The 17,449-nt window shown below is 47.1% G+C and overlaps 1 protein-coding gene across 1 annotated transcript; it reads left to right on the top strand.

Moving 5' to 3' along the window:
* The first annotated feature begins 206 nt into the window (after positions 1-206).
* Positions 207-17,280, top strand: Pard6b (par-6 family cell polarity regulator beta). Its single transcript, XM_076849181.2, has 3 exons — positions 207-224; positions 5,805-6,027; positions 16,431-17,280. Exons 1-3 carry the CDS (start codon positions 207-209, stop codon positions 17,258-17,260), a joined length of 1,071 nt encoding a protein of 356 aa, XP_076705296.1. The 3' UTR covers positions 17,261-17,280.
* Positions 17,281-17,449: the final 169 nt, after the last annotated feature.

The raw sequence follows: 17,449 nt of genomic DNA, 5'->3' as shown, positions 1-17,449 counted from the left end.
TGAGCGCGGCCCGCCCCAGGCGCGGCCGCCCCCTCTGCAGGTGCCTGTGACCCGGCGCCGCGCCGCAGCCGCGCTCCGAGCCCGCCGGCCGCGCACTCGCTGCCCGCGCTCCTGAGTGGCGGCCGGCCCGAGGAGGCCGCCGCGGGCCGCGCCTCAGCATGAACCGCGGCCACCGGCACGGGGCGGGCAGCGGCTGCCTGGGCACCATGGAGGTGAAGAGCAAGGTGCGCGGGGCCGGGCCGGCGGGCGGGGGGCGGCGGGGCTGCGGCGGGGCCGGTGGCCTGCGGGGCTGCGGGGCCGGGGGCTGAGCCGCCGAATCGGGACCTCTGCACCGCGGCAGTGGGAGCCGGGGGCTGGGGACGCCGTGGCCGCTCCCGACCCCGGCGGGCGCCTCATCTCTTCCCTGAGCCTGGTTCTCGTTTTCAGGGTGGGGGTGAGGGTGTACCCGAGCATGGGGAGCGTTTGAATGCAAGGTGCAGCAAAAGGTTTGGGGGAATCCTACCTGTGGGCACGGGTACAAGGCTTTTGGGAAACCAAATTGTCACATAATGTCCCCCTTTCCGTGGCTCTGGGGTGCATCGAGTAATGAAAGGGGATCCCGGTGAACTAAACAACCCTCTTAAAGTTAGATTTGCTTCCTCCTGTGGCTTTTTCTAGTTCTCACATTGGTATGCATTTAATCTGTGAAATTAGCACTATCACCTTACCGTGGAGTGGCACTCTGCGCAGTTGGTCGCTGCTCTTTTCATTCCACCTTGCTACCTTTTCACATTAAGTGCTTTCACCCTTGACCACCGGTATGCCAATCTGCTGATAATTACTTTGGTATCCACCGAATTCCTAAATCTCAAGGCTCGGTGAGCAGAGTAGTCCATGGGGATTAGTTAGGGAATGCTTTCCGATGGAGGTTTTCAGCTGGAATTTGAAGGTGATCAGCAGACACTGTACTTTTTCAGCAAGCTTTTCATGAGTTGAAGAGCCAAAAGAAGCCTAGATCATGTAGTCTGTTCCCAGAGAAGTACGAGTTGAGAAGATGGGATCAGAAAAGTTTTGACTAGCCCAGGCTCTGCTATTGAACAAAAGTCAGAGGACTCTGGCTGGATCTTGAATATGTAAGATAGAATTGGGAGCTGGCCTGGTGGCACATGCCTGTAATTCCAGCAACTAGGGAGTTGGAGCCCAGCCTCAGCCATTTAGTGAGACCCTATCTCAAAATAAAAAGGCTGGGGATGTAGTGCAGTGGTGGAGAACCCACTGGGTTCAATCTTTGGTACTGGAAAAAAAGTCGAGAAGCACAGACCACGTAAAGAGGAGATGTAGAATCATATCAAATACAAAAATAAGGAAGTGTCACTGATGGTAAGGGCACCAGGGAGAGTGCAGAATCCAGAGTGTGTGTATTCACTCATCTGTTTATTTTATGGTACTGGGGATTGAACCCAGGGTTGCTTTACCCCATCCCTTTTTGTTTTTTATTTTGAGAGGGGTCTTGCTGGCCTGGAATTTGTTGTGGTCCTTCTGCTTCAACTTCCCTGAGTAGCCAAGGTTACAGGTGTGTGCCATGTGCCCCTCTCCAGGAGTGATTGGGGTAAGGAGAGCATCCAGGCTCCTGTGGGTGGAGTGGTGTCATTGTCTAGGTTTGATAAACAAAGTTCTATAAGTTTCTATAACTCCGAATCACATCAAGAAAATCTACATTTGTTTCTGAATGTTATTTGTGATTTAAGAACATGTCTATCAGGCTCTAGTTTGAGAAATAGAAGTTTAAATAAAGAATATGCTCTTGTCACTGTTCTCCTTGGGACACAGCATAGCTTGAACAAAAGGTTAAGGTGACTTAATATATAAACCTTGACCTCCAGCACTGTCTTGCAGTCGGTCTTGATTCCTTGCCCAGCGGTTGAATCTTCTTGAGGCATTTCTGTTATAAATCTAGTTTGGGTTTGTGAGAGTTGAGGGAAGGAGAGAAAAACACTTGTGAGATTGCATAATCCTGAAAGGCAGTTTATGGTCCTAATCTTGGTAGAAAGTCCTTAAATTTTTATCATAGGAAAGAATGAGTAAGGATTCTAGGTGTACTGATAATACAGTCAAACAGGAAATCATCTCTAGTAGTAGGAAGCCTTGAGCACCAGGAGACTGGAGCTTCAGGCACTTTGCCTTTGTCTTCTGTTGGTTGGTTTGTGGAACTTTCCTACACTTAGTCTAAACTGCATGGTATGAATTTGACCTGCCATACTGCACTTCTAGTGAACCATATCTTTAAAAAAAATTTTTTTTTTCTTTTGTACTGGAGATCAAATCTAGGGCACTTTACTACTGAACTACAACCCCACCCCTTTTTATTTTTTATTTTGAGATAGGGTGTCTCTAAGTTGCAGTCACTGGCCCCCGACTTGTGATCCTCCTGCTTCAGCCTCCGGAATAGATGGGATTACAGGCCTGGGCCATTGTGTCGGACTCCACAGCTCAAATAGAAACAAAGCAACCTGAAAACATTCACTGAATGAAATGTGGCCCCATTGTTCTGGCTGTTGATAAATAGACACACTAGAGAGACTGATACCTTTTGTGTGTGTGTGTGTGTGTGTGTGTGTGTGTGTGTTATTTCTAAATATACCTTATGTTTTAAATTGTGTGTATGGGGGGTATAACTGAAAATTGAACCCAGGGCACTCTACCACTGAGCCATATCCCCAGCCCTTTTTATTTATTTTTTAAAAATTTGTTCTAATTAGTTACACATGACAGTAGAATGCACTTTTGACACATTGTTCACAAATGGAGTACAACTCCTTCCTCTGGCTGAACATGGTGCAGAGTCCCAACTCCTGTGTAATTACATATGTATACAGGGTAATAATGTGTCCCCAGCCTTTTTTCTATTAGAGACAGAGTCTCCAAGTTGCTGAGGGCCTTGCTAAGTTTCTGAGGCTGGCCTGGAACTTGGGTTCCTCCTGCCTCAGGCTTCCAAGTTGCTGGGATTACAGGCATGCCACTGCGCCTGGCTTAAATGTATTTATTGTATTTTTAATGGATTGGAGGAAACATTTGTCAACTTCACCATTTAAAAAATATTTGAGAAGATTTCCCTTTTTTTTCAGTGTTAAGGATGGAACCCTGGGCCTCATGCATGCTAGGCAAATGCTCTCTCTGCCACTGAGCTAGATGACAACCCCAGCCCACTCTCTTATGCTACTTTAGTGATACCACAGCTTTTTACAAAACTGATCTTGACAAGGTTGTAGGTAAACTAGGTAAAATGCAGATCCCCATTTTAAGACCTATTTTTCTTTTGCATAGAAAACAATAGTGTCAACTGAGGTTTTTGTTTTTGTTATCTTTTGCTCAGGTTAAGAAAAAGTACAGATAATGAAAGTAATGGATAATGTAAATATACTTCCAGTTAAATTTGTGATACACGCTACCATGTGACCTCTTTAGTAAGTGATTTATCTTCCTAATTGTTCCTGTAGAGTTGGGGAAAGTTCTAAATAATCATATTGATGTCCTTTAATAACCTTGGAGCAGGGCTGGGGATATAGGTAAGTGGTAGAGTATTCACTTAACATGCTTAAGACCCTGGCTTTGATCCTCAGTGCCTCCAGAAGAGTCTCTGTGCCATAACATTTCCTAATTATTATCCATGGTTTATTATTCATTAGGTTTGCATTTCTAGAATGTACCAGCAGATTTATTTCTATAGTATTGTTTTTTCTCATGTAGTAAAAAGTTCTCTCAATCCTCTTGTTTTGTGGCAAGAGACACATCCATTTCTTTTTTTCCCTTTTCTGCCAGCATTTGTAAAAGGACACATCTACTGTGAAGCCATACAGTTTTACATTGTCCTTGTCATAGTAGTTAACCTAGAGAAAAAAATGTTGACCAAAGAATTTCATCGAAAAACTTTTGCAAAGGCAAGAAGCACTAAAGTGTTAAAGTATTAGGTGTTACTCCCATTCACGCATCAGCCAAGGGGCCAGCCTGCCAGCCTGCGGATGAGTCAGAAAGCACTAGACTCTACTGTGATACCAGAATCTAGAAAATGGAGGAGAAACCATGGATTGATAACATCAGAAGACTAACTGATAGGAAGGGTGTTCCCTCACTTTATTTACCTTGAAATGTGAAGGTGTGACTGAGCTTTCTGAAAGCTTTAGGTGTGAGTCACCTTATTTTCTTGACAAATGTTAGTGTTTATGTTCCAGGAATGTATTTTGGAAACTATTTTAATTATTAGAGGTAAGAGGTAGTAAGTTTTTATTTTAATTTAGTTTAAAACCAGTGAGTGGTATGGCTGTAAGCAAAACAGACGGACATTTTAGATAGAGCAAAAACAATGGGTCCAGGTAGCTTTGGGGCCTTTTGGGAAATGAACTGACATATTTGTAAACTGTTCACAATGTCACGATGGGGACTTTCTCTGTGTGGTGCTTGTGGGTGTCCCAGTGGTATATCAGTATTTCCTGGTAATAATGGGTGGTTGAAAGACTGGTTGGCAAACATGGGTTTAAAAAGCACGTGCTCTACCACTGAGCTCTACCTGCAGCTAAAACCTCTACTTGGGACTTACTGAGGTTTTTGTTTGTGTTTTTTGGGCGAGGTGCTGGGCATGGACCCCAGAGCCTCGGAAATGCTAGGCAGGTGCTCCGCTGAACCCTACCCCTAGCCACTTAACTGAGCCCTTATTATGTCTGTAAGAGGGTGATTCAAGTTAGGTAGCATTTCCCAAGCTTTAGTGCCTGGGACACTCTTCAAGGAAGGCTGATGAACCTTTCCTACATGAAGAAATGCCCTGCGGATCCCACATTAAGTTCCAGGTTCCGTTGGTGGACTGGGTGAAGCCAGTCCTCAGTCTTGACTGAGAACACTGCAGTGAATTGGCCTTGGGAGGGCAGAGGTGTCGGGAGGCAGACTTGAAATTGACAACAGGAAGATGAGGGGAGACACTGATGGAGGTGTCTTCCTTCTTATCTGTGATCCCTCAGTGCCTCCCTGCAGTAATTATCCCCTTTGCCCACTAATTAGGGAGCTTCTGAAGCAGGCCCAAGCCTTGCAGTCCCCGGGGTCCAGCACCTGCTAAGCACGTAAACACTTCTTGCACTACTTGGCCAGTGGTAGGGTGTGCATTTGATGTATTAATAAAGCCTGTTTCTACCTTAACACAGGGAAGGTTCTTATCTCTGTACTTTTTACTTGGGGCAGTTCTGGGCTCCAGCCGGGGCCTCGCTGGGCAGGCACACCAGCTGGGCAGGCACACCAGCGCGGAGCACGGCCGCGGCCTGCCTGTTCCTCACGTGGTGCCCCCACTTGCATCAGACCTTCCTGTCAAAAAGCTCAAAGTCCTTTTTATATATTTTGCTATTGATTCTTGCTACATCCCATGAGATGGTAGTTCCTTTTACGGGAAAAGAAACTCAGATGCTTTCTACTAGTGGTCGGAATAAAGGCTGAGCATGTCTCCGTCCTCCGTGGCCTGGCAGAGTGAGGAGAGCACTGCTGTGGGTCTGGACTCCAGGCAGGCTCTGGGCTGAGCCACTGCAGAGCAGTGCCCAGGGAGGCCTGGGCACCGTGGAGAGGGTGAGGCCTGCGTCTCTGAGAGTGCCCTTCAGAGACCAGCAGTGGGGCATAGTCTTATGCCATTCTTCTGCCTTTGGAATCTGATAATGAGGCTGCTGACGAGGGACCATTTTCTTTATTAAGGGGAACACTACTGTGCTTGTGTGCTTCAGTGCTGTGTGTTTTCAAACTGGGTCCCTTGTTACTTTTTTTTTTTTCCTAAAATCACTATGTTGTGTTTGTAGTTTGGAGCTGAGTTTCGTCGGTTTTCACTGGAAAGATCAAAACCTGGAAAATTCGAGGAGTTTTATGGCCTCCTGCAGCATGTTCATAAGATACCCAATGTGGACGTGCTGGTGGGCTACGCCGACATCCATGGGGACTTACTGCCCATCAATAACGACGACAACTATCACAAGGCCGTGTCCACAGCCAACCCGCTGCTTAGGATCTTCATACAAAAGAAAGGTAAGTATCGTTGTTTAGAAAAATTCTTAGAAATAGAAGTAGTGTATTTCCCCATTTGATTGGATACACAGACTTACTACAAACTTAGTGAATAAAGATTCTATGTAAATCCTTTTTTTTTTTTTGGTACCAGGCATTGAACCTGGGGGCGCTTAACTGCCACATCCCCGACCCTCTTTTAATATTTTATCTAGAGACAGGGTCTCGCTAAGTCGCGGATATGGGCTTGTGCTCACCACCATGGCGGCTGTGTGAATCTCTTTACCATGTTAATGGACAAGTAGGTCGGAACGTGTGAGATTGTTGGTTTAATTAGTATTGTTACACTTAGACCTTGAGTGTACTTTAGAGAATTTGTTTTTAATTGTTTTTATTTTAACTTCTTAGGCTTTTTTAAAAATAGAAATTAGAAATTTATGAAATCTTCACCTTTTTTTTGAAATATTTATTTTTTAGTTCTAGTTGGACACAATACCTTTATTTTATTTACTTATTTTTATGTGGTGCTGAGGGTCGAACCCAGGGCCTTGCACTTGCTAGGCGAGCGCTCTACGCTGAGCCCCAGCCCAGCCCCATCTCAGCTTCTTGACAGGATTGCTGTCCGTGTGGAAAGACGGTGATGAGAGCTTGGCAGTTGGGTGGTGACCCACTGTAAGTGCTCTGTCACCCACTTGGTCATCCAGCTCTCCGTGTCGTTCCACGGTGGAGGTAATTGTGTGGGCTGCTGGGCGCGAGCCCAAGGCGCTCCATCCTGAGGTCTCTGTGTTGCGAAGGGTCTTGCCCAGGTTGGCCTCATGCTGTGGTCTTCCTGCCTTGGCCCCCAAGTGGCTGGGATTGCAGGCTTGGGCCCTCATAGTCGACTGAATCTATCTTGTGGGTGACTGCAGATTACTCAGTTCAGAGCAGCGCCCTGGCTTACAGTAGGCACCCAGGAAATGTCTTCTTTCTTATCCTTTTTAGGGTGCTTGTCACAGAAATAGTATAAAACTAGTTAATTGTCTGGAAAATGAGGTAGCAAGTCATGGATTCGGAGATGTGTAAGCGCAGTCTCGTAAAAGAACATTTGCTGTGACTGTGTGGCAGGCATTTTCAAATGTTTTTGGAGTCCCAAAATTTTTCAAACTTTATAGCCTCCTACGTGTGTGTGAGTGTGTGTTTGCACACAAAGTGGGCAGGGTAGGCATTATGGTGTGTGCCATTTCTGTTTAGCAAGAAGTTTGAAGTTTTTTAAGAAGCCAACATGAGAGCGTGGAGCCCAGTGTTGGGATAATCGAGCCTTTAGAACATAAAGTTTGGTAGACCAACCCAGAAAGTGGTTTGAGAAAAGGGTGGTGATCACCCTGAGGGTAAAGCTTTGTTTATTTGGACCACTCCACACAGATCCTACTGATAGTGTATCTTTGCTTTTCTGGCTTTGGAGAAACTAAAATCCATCAACAAATAAACTTCCAAGGGTAACTTCTGTCCCTGTCACTTGACTTACTGACAGAATCTTTCAGAATCTCCTGAGGCAAATGTCAGAGCTGTTCAGGTGGGGTGTGGTGTGGCCAGGGCCTGGCCTCAGGAAGATGGTTCTGGCTGCTCAGGATAGGCCAGGAGGGTAGTAGCCTTGGGACAGAGAGCCAGGAGCAGGTGTTAGACAGCAGACCCACCGAGAAGCTGCCCAGGATGGGGAGAGGCGCGGAAAGCCCTGGACAAAGATGCACCACGAAGCGGCTGAGTCAGGGCGTCACACCGGCTGGCGCAGAGAAGGCTGCGTCTGGCTGCTGGGGCCGAGTCGAAAAGCAGCGGAGGGTGAAGGAGAGATTGATTTAGGAAAGAAAATTTGGTCCTAGGACAAATAATTTATCAGGCTGATGGGTCGAACATGCCGTCCAGAAGCCTGGGGCCAGGATGAGGATCTGGAGCCTGCTGGACTTGAAGGTCGTGGACACGGGGCAGGTGAGAGTGGGGGAGTAGGTGGCGGGCCTGTGCAGTGAAGACCAGGCTAGAACCCTGGAAGGCGAGACCAGGATGCTGGAGGACAAAGCAGTTGAAGGGAACTGGTCATCTTAGGCAAATTAACTTGGGTCATCATTGAATAATGATCTTCTCTTATTAGCAGTTAAAATTTTTATTAAAAATTTAGTTGCTGCTTATTCAAATGTAGAATGATTTTTTAAACTACAACTATCAGACAAAATTTTGCTGGATCATCCCCTTTGTTAGTGAAAGATTGTCAGAGTCAGGTTTTGAACACGTCACAGGTTTTACTCCTAGAAGGTTAACACTTCAGGCCCATGGAGTCCTATCGTCTTTTAAAGTTATCATGCCAGGTGTGGTGGCCTCTAATCCCAGTGGCTCTGGAGGTTGAGATAGGAGGATCATGAGTTCAAAGCCAGCCTCAGCAACTTAGCAAGGCCCTAAGCAACTCAGTGAGGGCCCTGTCTCTAAGTAAAATATAAGAAAGGGCTGGGGATGTGGCTCAGTGGTAAAGTGCCCCTGAGTTCAAATTCCCGGTACCAAAAAAATAAAAAGTTATCTTCTGCTATTTCCTTTTAAAATTTTTACTTACTGCTTGGTGTGATCTTTTTTTTTTTTTTCTTTTCTTTCTTTTTTTTCTTTTTGTGGTGCTGAGGATTGAACCCAGTGCCTCATACATACCAGACGAGTGCTCTACCACTGAGCCACAACGCCAGCCCCTTGGAATGATCTCTGTGGAGACCTAAGAATGTTTCTGTTTTTGTTGTAGCCATCCTAGTTTAGAAGCATGTTTATATGTGAGCAAGTGTTTCTGTGTGGTAAAGGTAGGCGGTCTCCTAGAGCTTGGTTTAGAGAGAGATGAGCCGTCCGGGCCAGGTGTGGCGGTGCACACCAATCTCAGCAACTCTGGAGCCTGAGGCGGGGGGTCACAAGTTCCAGGCCAACCTGGGTTACTTAACAAGACCCTGACCCAAAATAAAAAATGAAAAGGGTGGGGATGTAGCTTAGTGGTAGAGCACCCTTGGGTTCTGTCCCTGTACTGCAGAAGAGTGGGGGAAGAGGAAACAGGCAGTCTGTTCAGGAGGAAGGGTTTTGTGGTACTCCAGATGGAACCTAGGCCCCTGCATATGCTAGGATAGTGCTTATTTGTTTTCTAGTTTTCAGTGGACACAACATCTTTATTTTATTTTTATGTGGTGCTGAGGATCGAACCCAGTGCCCCGCACATGCCAGGTGAGCGCGTTACCGCTTGAGCCACATCCCCAGTGGCGAGATTTTTAGTTTTGAGAAAATAAATATGGTGACTCGGGAGGCTGACACAGGAGGATCGCAGGTATGAGGCCTGCCTCAGCAGCTTAGTGAGGCCCTGAACTAAAATAAAAATTGAAAGAAAAACAAAGCTAGTTAGGGGGATCTGAGGATGTAGCTCAGTGGTAAAGCACCCTAGTTTCAATCCCCAGTACTAAAAAATTTTAAATGTAAATGTAATGCAAATATGACTTCAGCAAAAAATGAAAGTAGGTTGGTTCATTCATTCCTGTTTAAAAACTCCTTGATGGCAGCCAGGTGTGTTGGCACATGCCTGTGATCCCAGCAACTTGGGAGACTGAGGCAAGAAGATTGTAAGTTCCATGCCAGCCGCAGCAGCAACTTAGCAAGACCCTGTCTCAAAGCAAAAAATAAAAGGGGCTGGGGATGTGGCTTAGTGGCTAAGTGCCTGGGCTCAGCCCAGGCTACCTGCCTTCTGTCCCTCCCTGGTTCAGTTGCTGGCCCTGTGCTGGGCTTGCTCCTGCCTGGCTGCCCTGCTGAGCTCAGCCAGCTTTGTGGGGGTCTCTTCTGACCACCCTCCTACCTCTCCGGGTTTCCCTGTGAAGACCTGAAGCGCGTCTTTGAGCGTGCTAGCTTGTGTTTTCTGTCTTGTTTACCGCCACGTCCCGGCATCTGAATTGGTGACAGACTTACACTGTGCAGTGTGATTCATGTCCGTGCTTTTTTCTTTTAAACAAAGCCGAACAGATGGTTAAGTAGAAGGCTGATTTTATGAAAACCTTAATGAACAGTGAATTCAGGAAACTAATAGAAAAGGTGACATTAAGTACAGTTACATTTGACTGCTTAATTACAGCACATTCTGTTTCCTTAGCTGTTGATATTCCAATTAAGGATCAATTGGGCAGCAGTTGTACTTAGGGAGGTTTTTTAAAATGATCATTTTGTGTGTGTGTGTGTGTGTGTGTGTGTGTGTGTTGCTGGGGATTGAACCCAGGGCCTTGTATATGTGAGGCAGGCACTCTACCAACTGAGCTATATCCCCAGCCAAAATGTGATTTTTTAAAAAAAAAGAAATTCCAAAACCATTTAGATTTTGAAACCACGTCATCTTTTGAAATTTGATACTCTACTAAAAATGTGTCTTTGAAGTGAAAGCTAGTAATTGAATGTGTAAACTACTTTATAGACCCAATCCAAGATAGCATTGTTGCATATCTTGAAGTTTTATGTTTTATAACAATTTATTTAAAGAAAAAACACTCTATTTCGTGGGCTGTTATCACAGAAACAAAAATAAAACAAAAAACATATCTTAAAAGTTATTTTCACAAAGAAGATTCTCAACTTTCTACAAGCGCCCCTGTTGGAGCATTAGAGTTCATCCTGATGTATTTGGGAGAAGAGAAGGTACAAAATAGTTTTCTCTCTCATTTTTTATGCTACAACTATGCACTGAATAGTTTTAGGAAAATATTCTTTTAAAAATACCCTTTTTTTTTTTTAAGACAAAACCCAGGTCATTTCTGTAGGTTGGGATACAGCCAGGAAAATGGGTTTTTTCAAAGCTTCCCAGTTGTGATCAGCCAAGTCTGGGACTCAGTAACGGGTCAGAGCACCCCCAGCCCTGCCTCATCTAGCCAGAACGTCTGCACCCAGACTTTTTGCAGCATCACTGTCTGTTTTTACATATCCAACAAGAGTGCTCACATTGTGGATTGTTCAGGAGTTTGTTAGAAATGCCAGCAGAGCCTTGCTTTGTACTCGGTCCCACCTAGGACCTGTCCTCACAAGGATGTGCCCTTTGTGGCCTGAACACCTGTATCTAGGTCTAGGCCATGACATCATCTGAGCCCTTGACCTTGCACCGGACATTCTTTTGTAGATGTATTTTATGGTTGCTTTTTAATGGATCAGGGTTTAATTTTAAAACAATCCAAGGGATATAAATATTATTTATTTATTTTATGGAACTGGAAATCGAACCCAGGGGCTTACTGAGCTATATCCCCAACTTTTTTTTTTTTTTTAAAACAGGGTCTCCCTAAGTTGCCCAGGCTGGCCTTGAACTTGGGATCCTCCTGCCTCAGCCTCCTGAGGGGCTGAGATCACAGATACTTGCCACCATCCCTAACTAGGACTATACATTTTAATAGTGAATTACAAAATATGGTTTAACAAAAGGTATGACCCCAGAAGCGAAGAGATTGTAGAGTCACATCTGAGCATGTGACACCAGTTCCTCATGACAGAAACCTGGGTGTCACCTTGAGCACATACCTGTTTTCCACTCAGTCACTGTGACTGTTAAAACTGTGCTCTGATTATGCCTGAGTTTTGTTCCTGTCCTCACCACTTCTGCTGCAGCTCGGTGCCGTCCTGACTCACTGTGTACCCTCCTGTCCTCCCTCTAGTCACTTCCAGCTTGAAGCCACAGGGAGTTTGTGGACAGACCAGATGAGATTACCCTCACTCCCCTTGAAATCCTCGGCTTCCTCCCTTGGCCTGAGGCAAAGTCCACAAAGGTCAACACTTTGCTGAGGCCCTGCCTGTGGCTGCCCCAGCCCCCTGGGGTGGGGTCTGGACTCCTCACTCTCCCCCTCCCCTACCTAGACTGCCCTTCACCTGCCTGCCCTGGCTCTTCTGCTGCATCCTGTGCCCGGAATGTTCTTTCCTTCTCCCTGATTAGCTCCTGGGTGCTTTTCTAGTCTCAGCAGAAACCTCGATTTCCTGAAGAAATATCTTCTTAGCACCAAGCCAGGCCCCTGCCCTCAGCACCTGTGTGTGTGTGTGTGTGGAGAGAGGTTCTGGGAATTGAACCCAAGCACACTGTTGCTGAGCCATATCCCCAGCCCTCCCCAGCCCCACTTTTTTAAAAAATAAATTTTGAGACAGGTCTCACGAGGTTGGCGAGGCTGCCTAGAACCTCCTGAGGGTCGGGATGACGCGTACGTGCCTAGCTGCGCCTTTGTGATGCTGTAGTTATTTGACATCTGTTAGTCACCATCCTTTCCAGTTTTACACAGTAAGCACTCTGAAAACAGGTGCCATGTCTGCTTTGTTCCCTGAATCTGCCCCACAGAGCACGATGCCTGGCATGTAGGTGTTTGCTGAATATTTTCTGGACTGGGAAATGGAGGGATCTGTGAATTTTGAATGTTGCTTGAAGTGTTGTTCAGTCTTTCAAGGTTGCCAGATGTATTTATTTACCATTTGCCTTAGAGCAATTGTAAACTGAGGACTGCGGCTGTGTTCTGTGAATAAGTTTCCCTGCTCCTTCTGTGTCCTGCCTGTGGCTACTTTTGCAAGGGACCACGGTACCTAAGATAGGTCTCTCTGACCCTTGATGGGAACGACTGTCAGACCCCTGGGTGAGAACGTTTTAAACAGTGATTTTATTTCCTGTCTCCCTCTGAATTTCCAGTGGGCACCTCTTGGCTTTCTTGACCCCTCGCTGCGCATCACTGAGTGGCTGGCTGGTCTGACCCTGTGGGGCAGTGGGGTTCATGCAGAGCTGTTTCTTGTTTTCAGATTTGGTTTTTGTTCACGACAAGAGTTTATTTCTTGTTTCTACGCCTGCTGCTCATAGTGGCCCTTACTTCCTCTGGCTCAGGTGACCAGGCTTTGCAGAACCATGCGAAGGAGTAAGAGCTGAGGGAGGCCCTGTCGTTCTCCCCTGTAGGTCAGGCTCGGGGACTGGCCTGGTGAGTGTGGCCACGTCCACTGACTGCTCAGGCCTTCCAGGTGAGTCCTGGTTCCTTGTAGGTGGCTGGGATTGCTGGCTCGGTGACGCTGGCTGGTAGCTCTGCTCCGTGGGCCTGCGTCCTGCCTATGGTGGGATCTGGCTGTATACAGTGGAGGCTCGCTGTGCGTCAGGTGCACAGACTCCGACCTCGCCCCGAGTTGAGTGCTCCCATGTGCACACTTATAGAAAGTCGCTGGGTTCCTGGTGGACATTCACCTTTACACTTTACACTAACACCCTGCACCCTGGCTTTCTGCCAAAATATTTCTTTCCCAGTGGCTGGAAACTGATTAGCTAGATGGGAGAACAAAGGTGCCTTTGTGCTGGAGCATATTGCTTTTGAGAATTTAGCAGAGAGCATTCAAATGGAGTCTGGATGTGATGCCAAATTATGCAGATTTGGAGGGTTTTTGGTCAGGTTTCCCATGAGCGGGTTTGTGGGCAACTTGGCTTTGTTCTCAGTTTGTACTCTGGAATTTCCCTTATAAATGTTGTGTAGGCTTTCATTATTGGTTGTTTTAAAATTTAAAGAGTGTGTGTGTGTGTATGTTTGAGAAAACACACTCAGTAGAAGATAATGTTAATAGTCTTAGCCAAAATTTGCAGAGAAGCAAGCCTCATGTATCAGCGGATTTGTTTCCAACACCAAATTGTAAGTAACTTTCGGTTTCTGTAAGAACACAGTGTAAATACCTTAGAAACCAAGAGAGTCCCGGTGCGGGGGTGCCACAAGTGGGGGCCGTAGTCTTACACATTCACCTCAAAGTAGGTTTGGAAGAGTTCATGTGGCATCACAAAAGAACACAAGTGTCCCTGTGCCCTGATGCAGGCCGTGACCATGCTGTGGACTGGGCGTGCTGGCCCACTGGTTCAGTTCTTTCTATGTAGTTTATTTGATGAAGGTGATGGTCACCGCTGAGGGTGAGAATGGGAACAGAGCAGGACACTGGGTGATGAAGGCAGTGCCTGTTGCTTCCTGGAGACCAGAATTTCAGACTAGTTCTTTCTGGGGATCAGGGAACCTTCTGCCTTCCTCCCCTGCCGTACTGGGGATTGAACCCAGGGTGCTTTATTCCTGAGCCACGTCCCTTTTTTATTTTATTTTATTTTATTTCTGGTTATGAGGCAGGGTCTCCGTGAGTTGAACTTGGGATCCTCCCGCCATAGCCTCCGAGTGCACCACACGCTGCACCACGCCATTCTCCTCGATCCCGTTAGTTTGAAGATAGGGCTTCAACTTTTGTTCTTGCTGTTAACTTTGTTTCTTTTTTCCCTCCTGACCCTCTGATGTTTTGCTTGTAGACCGTCTCCCTTCAGTGGCAGGGTTGAACAATGTCTGGGTCAGGGGCCCCAATTTCTCTTAGTTTAGGTCAGAGATTACAAATTGATGACTTTAGGAATAACCTCAAACCCCAGATTTGTAATTCTGTGCAAACAGGTATTTTCTTATTCGGGTGTTAATGTTTTAAAACGGCGAGATTTTGCCTGGAAACAAGGCTTTGTGGCTTGAAGAAAGCCTGCCCGGGCCTGGGGCGCAGCTGTGCCTTCTCCCATGGGCAGAAGCTCTCGGGTTTGCCAGAGCCTTGGCTCCTTGTCTGTCACTGTGACACGGGTGCCAGCGCACTTTGTCTTTCACACACTGAAGAAAAGTTAAAAATCTTACCCTCGGCCTCATTTTTTTTTTCTTTTTCTCTTTTGATACCAGTAGTTGAACCCAGGGCACTAAACCACTGAGCCTCATCCCCGGTCCCCCACGTTTAAAAATTTTTTTTTAATTTTGAAACAGTGTCTTGCTAAGTTGCTGAGGCTGGCTTTGAACTTGCGAACTCCTGAGCTGCTGGGATTATAGGCATGTGCCACCGCTCCTGTCTGTACCTCTGCCTCTTTGGGAAAATGAAAGATTAGGAACCCGTAGGTGGTGCCGCACGCGGAAGCTGAGGCAGGAGGAGTGCAAGTTCAAAGCCAGCCTTAGCAAAAAGCGAGGTGCTAAGTGCTCAGTGAGACCCTGTCTCTACATAAAATACAAAATAGGGCTGCGGATGTGGCTCAGTGGGCGGGTACCCCAAGTTCAATCCCTGGTACCACCCCCCCAAAAGAAAAGAAAAAAAAAACCTATACAAAACCAAGGGAGAGAGTCAATTGCAGATCAGAATCCCAAAGTATTTGCTACACGCCAGCTTCGTTTAATCACACTATCTGCCCTGTTTCTAACCACTTGATTTGTTCTTGTTTCCATATCTGATTGGTGCACTGTAGTTGTACGTGGTGGGATTTGTCGTCACAGGTTTACACATGCGCACGTAGGACAGTCCATTAGGCCTGTGTGACCCCGTGTCTGCGGGTTCCCTCCCCTCTTCCTTTCGTCCCTGTCCTCTGTTGATCTCCCTTCAGTTTCCATGAGACACCTTCCCCTGGCCCTTCCCTGCGCCACCTTTCTTCTCCTCTTTCCTCTGTAGCTTCCACCTGGGAGGGAAAGCATCTGACCCTTGACCTTCTGAGTTTGGGTCATTTTGCTTAACATAATGTTCCCAAGTTCCATCCATTTTCCTGCAAATGCCACAATTTCATTTTCTTGGTGGCTGAATCTAACTCCAGGGCGTAAGTGCCACATTTTCTTTATCCATTCATCCACTGACGACCCTGGGCTGTCCCTGGTGGGGCTGTTGTGAGTTGTGCTGCTGTGAGTGTGGGCGTGTGTGTCCCCGAAGTGAGAGGACTGCAATTCTTCAGGTTCAAGACTGAGGAGTGGAGCGTCCGAGCCGTGTGGTGGCTCCGGGCCTGGTCTCTAGGCGCCTCTGGGCTCCTCCCCATGGTGGCTGTGCTAGTTCATAGCCCCCCCAACAGTGTGCGAGGGCTCCTCTTCCCCCAGAGCCTCTCCAGCGTTGATTATTGGATTTTGCTTGGAATTGATTTACTTAGGAATCAAGGATCCCTCTTGTGTCCTTGAGTGGAATATAAGCATGCAAATTGGAAGTCTTTTAAACAAATGAAGGAAAAACATATTTAAAGTAGCTGGTTTAAAATGATGTGTAAAGAATGCATGTGCTGCCGGGCAGAGCAGCCTCCGCCTGTGTTTCCGGAGGCAGGAAGATTGCCTGAGACCACCTGGACGACACAGTGAGACCCATCTTAAAAACAAACAAACAAACAAAACCTTTGTAAGACCTATCAGAACTTTGTTTGCCACAGTCACTGCTGTGTGTCAAGCTGAACTAGACCTCGGGTGACTTTGTGATGTGAGATCGAGAGGCCCCCTAGTGGCTGTTCTGGGGTGTGGCACATCGCACTGTGATGTCCTCACTAGAATAATGTGATGTTTAGTTTATGTACCAAGTACATTCGAGTTGTCCTCCCTGTACAGATTGAACTGCGGCAAATGATCATTTCTACAGTGTCTCTGTAACTATTTTATTTTATTTTTAAACAGAAGAAGCAGACTACAGTGCCTTCGGTACCGACACGCTGATAAAGAAGAAGAACGTTTTGACCAATGTGTTACGTCCTGACAACCACAGAAAAAAGCCACACATAGTCATCAGTATGCCCCAGGACTTCAGGCCTGTGTCTTCCATCATAGACGTGGACATTCTCCCAGAGACACACCGTCGGGTCCGTCTGTACAAATATGGCACCGAGAAGCCCCTGGGGTTCTACATCCGGGACGGCTCAAGTGTCCGGGTCACGCCACACGGGCTGGAGAAGGTCCCTGGGATCTTCATCTCTAGGCTCGTCCCAGGGGGTCTGGCTCAAAGCACAGGACTGCTGGCTGTCAATGACGAGGTCTTAGAGGTCAACGGCATCGAAGTCTCAGGGAAGAGTCTTGACCAAGTGACTGACATGATGATCGCCAACAGCCGCAACCTCATCATCACGGTGAGACCAGCAAACCAGAGGAACAACGTTGTCAGGAACAGTCGGACTTCCGGCAGCTCTGGCCAGTCCACCGATAACAGCCTTGTGGGCTACCCGCAGCAGATGGAACCAAGCTTCGAGCCAGAGGACGAAGACAGCGATGAAGACGACATCGTCATTGAGGACAACGGCGTGCCGCAGCAGATTCCCAAGGCTGTCCCCGAGGCTGAGAGCCTGGAGTCCTTAACACAGATAGAACTCAGTTTTGAGTCCGGGCAGAACGGTTTTATTCCTTCCCACGACGTGAGCTTAGCACCCGTAGCAAGTGGCACAAACACGGAATTCGAAACCCGAGCTCCAGATCAAAAACTCTTGGAGGAAGATGGAACAATCATAACCTTGTGAAGCCGTAGCTGAGGTTTTCTGGGGACTGGGGACTGGCTGGGACTGGAGCATATACCTGTGAGCCAGGCGAGGGGTGGGCATGGAAGAGGGCTGCGGCCTTGACCTGGGGTTAAAGTGGGCAGTGCTGCTGAGATAAACCCGGGACTCCGAGCTGGATTTAAGTCTAAAACAAGGGGCCTTGGCTTGTGA

This window comes from Callospermophilus lateralis, chromosome 3 (assembly GCF_048772815.1).
Source record: "Callospermophilus lateralis isolate mCalLat2 chromosome 3, mCalLat2.hap1, whole genome shotgun sequence".
Taxonomy (NCBI): domain Eukaryota; kingdom Metazoa; phylum Chordata; class Mammalia; order Rodentia; family Sciuridae; genus Callospermophilus; species Callospermophilus lateralis.
The sequence above is the reverse complement of the archived record's forward strand: the minus strand, read 5'-3'. Positions and strand labels throughout refer to the sequence as shown.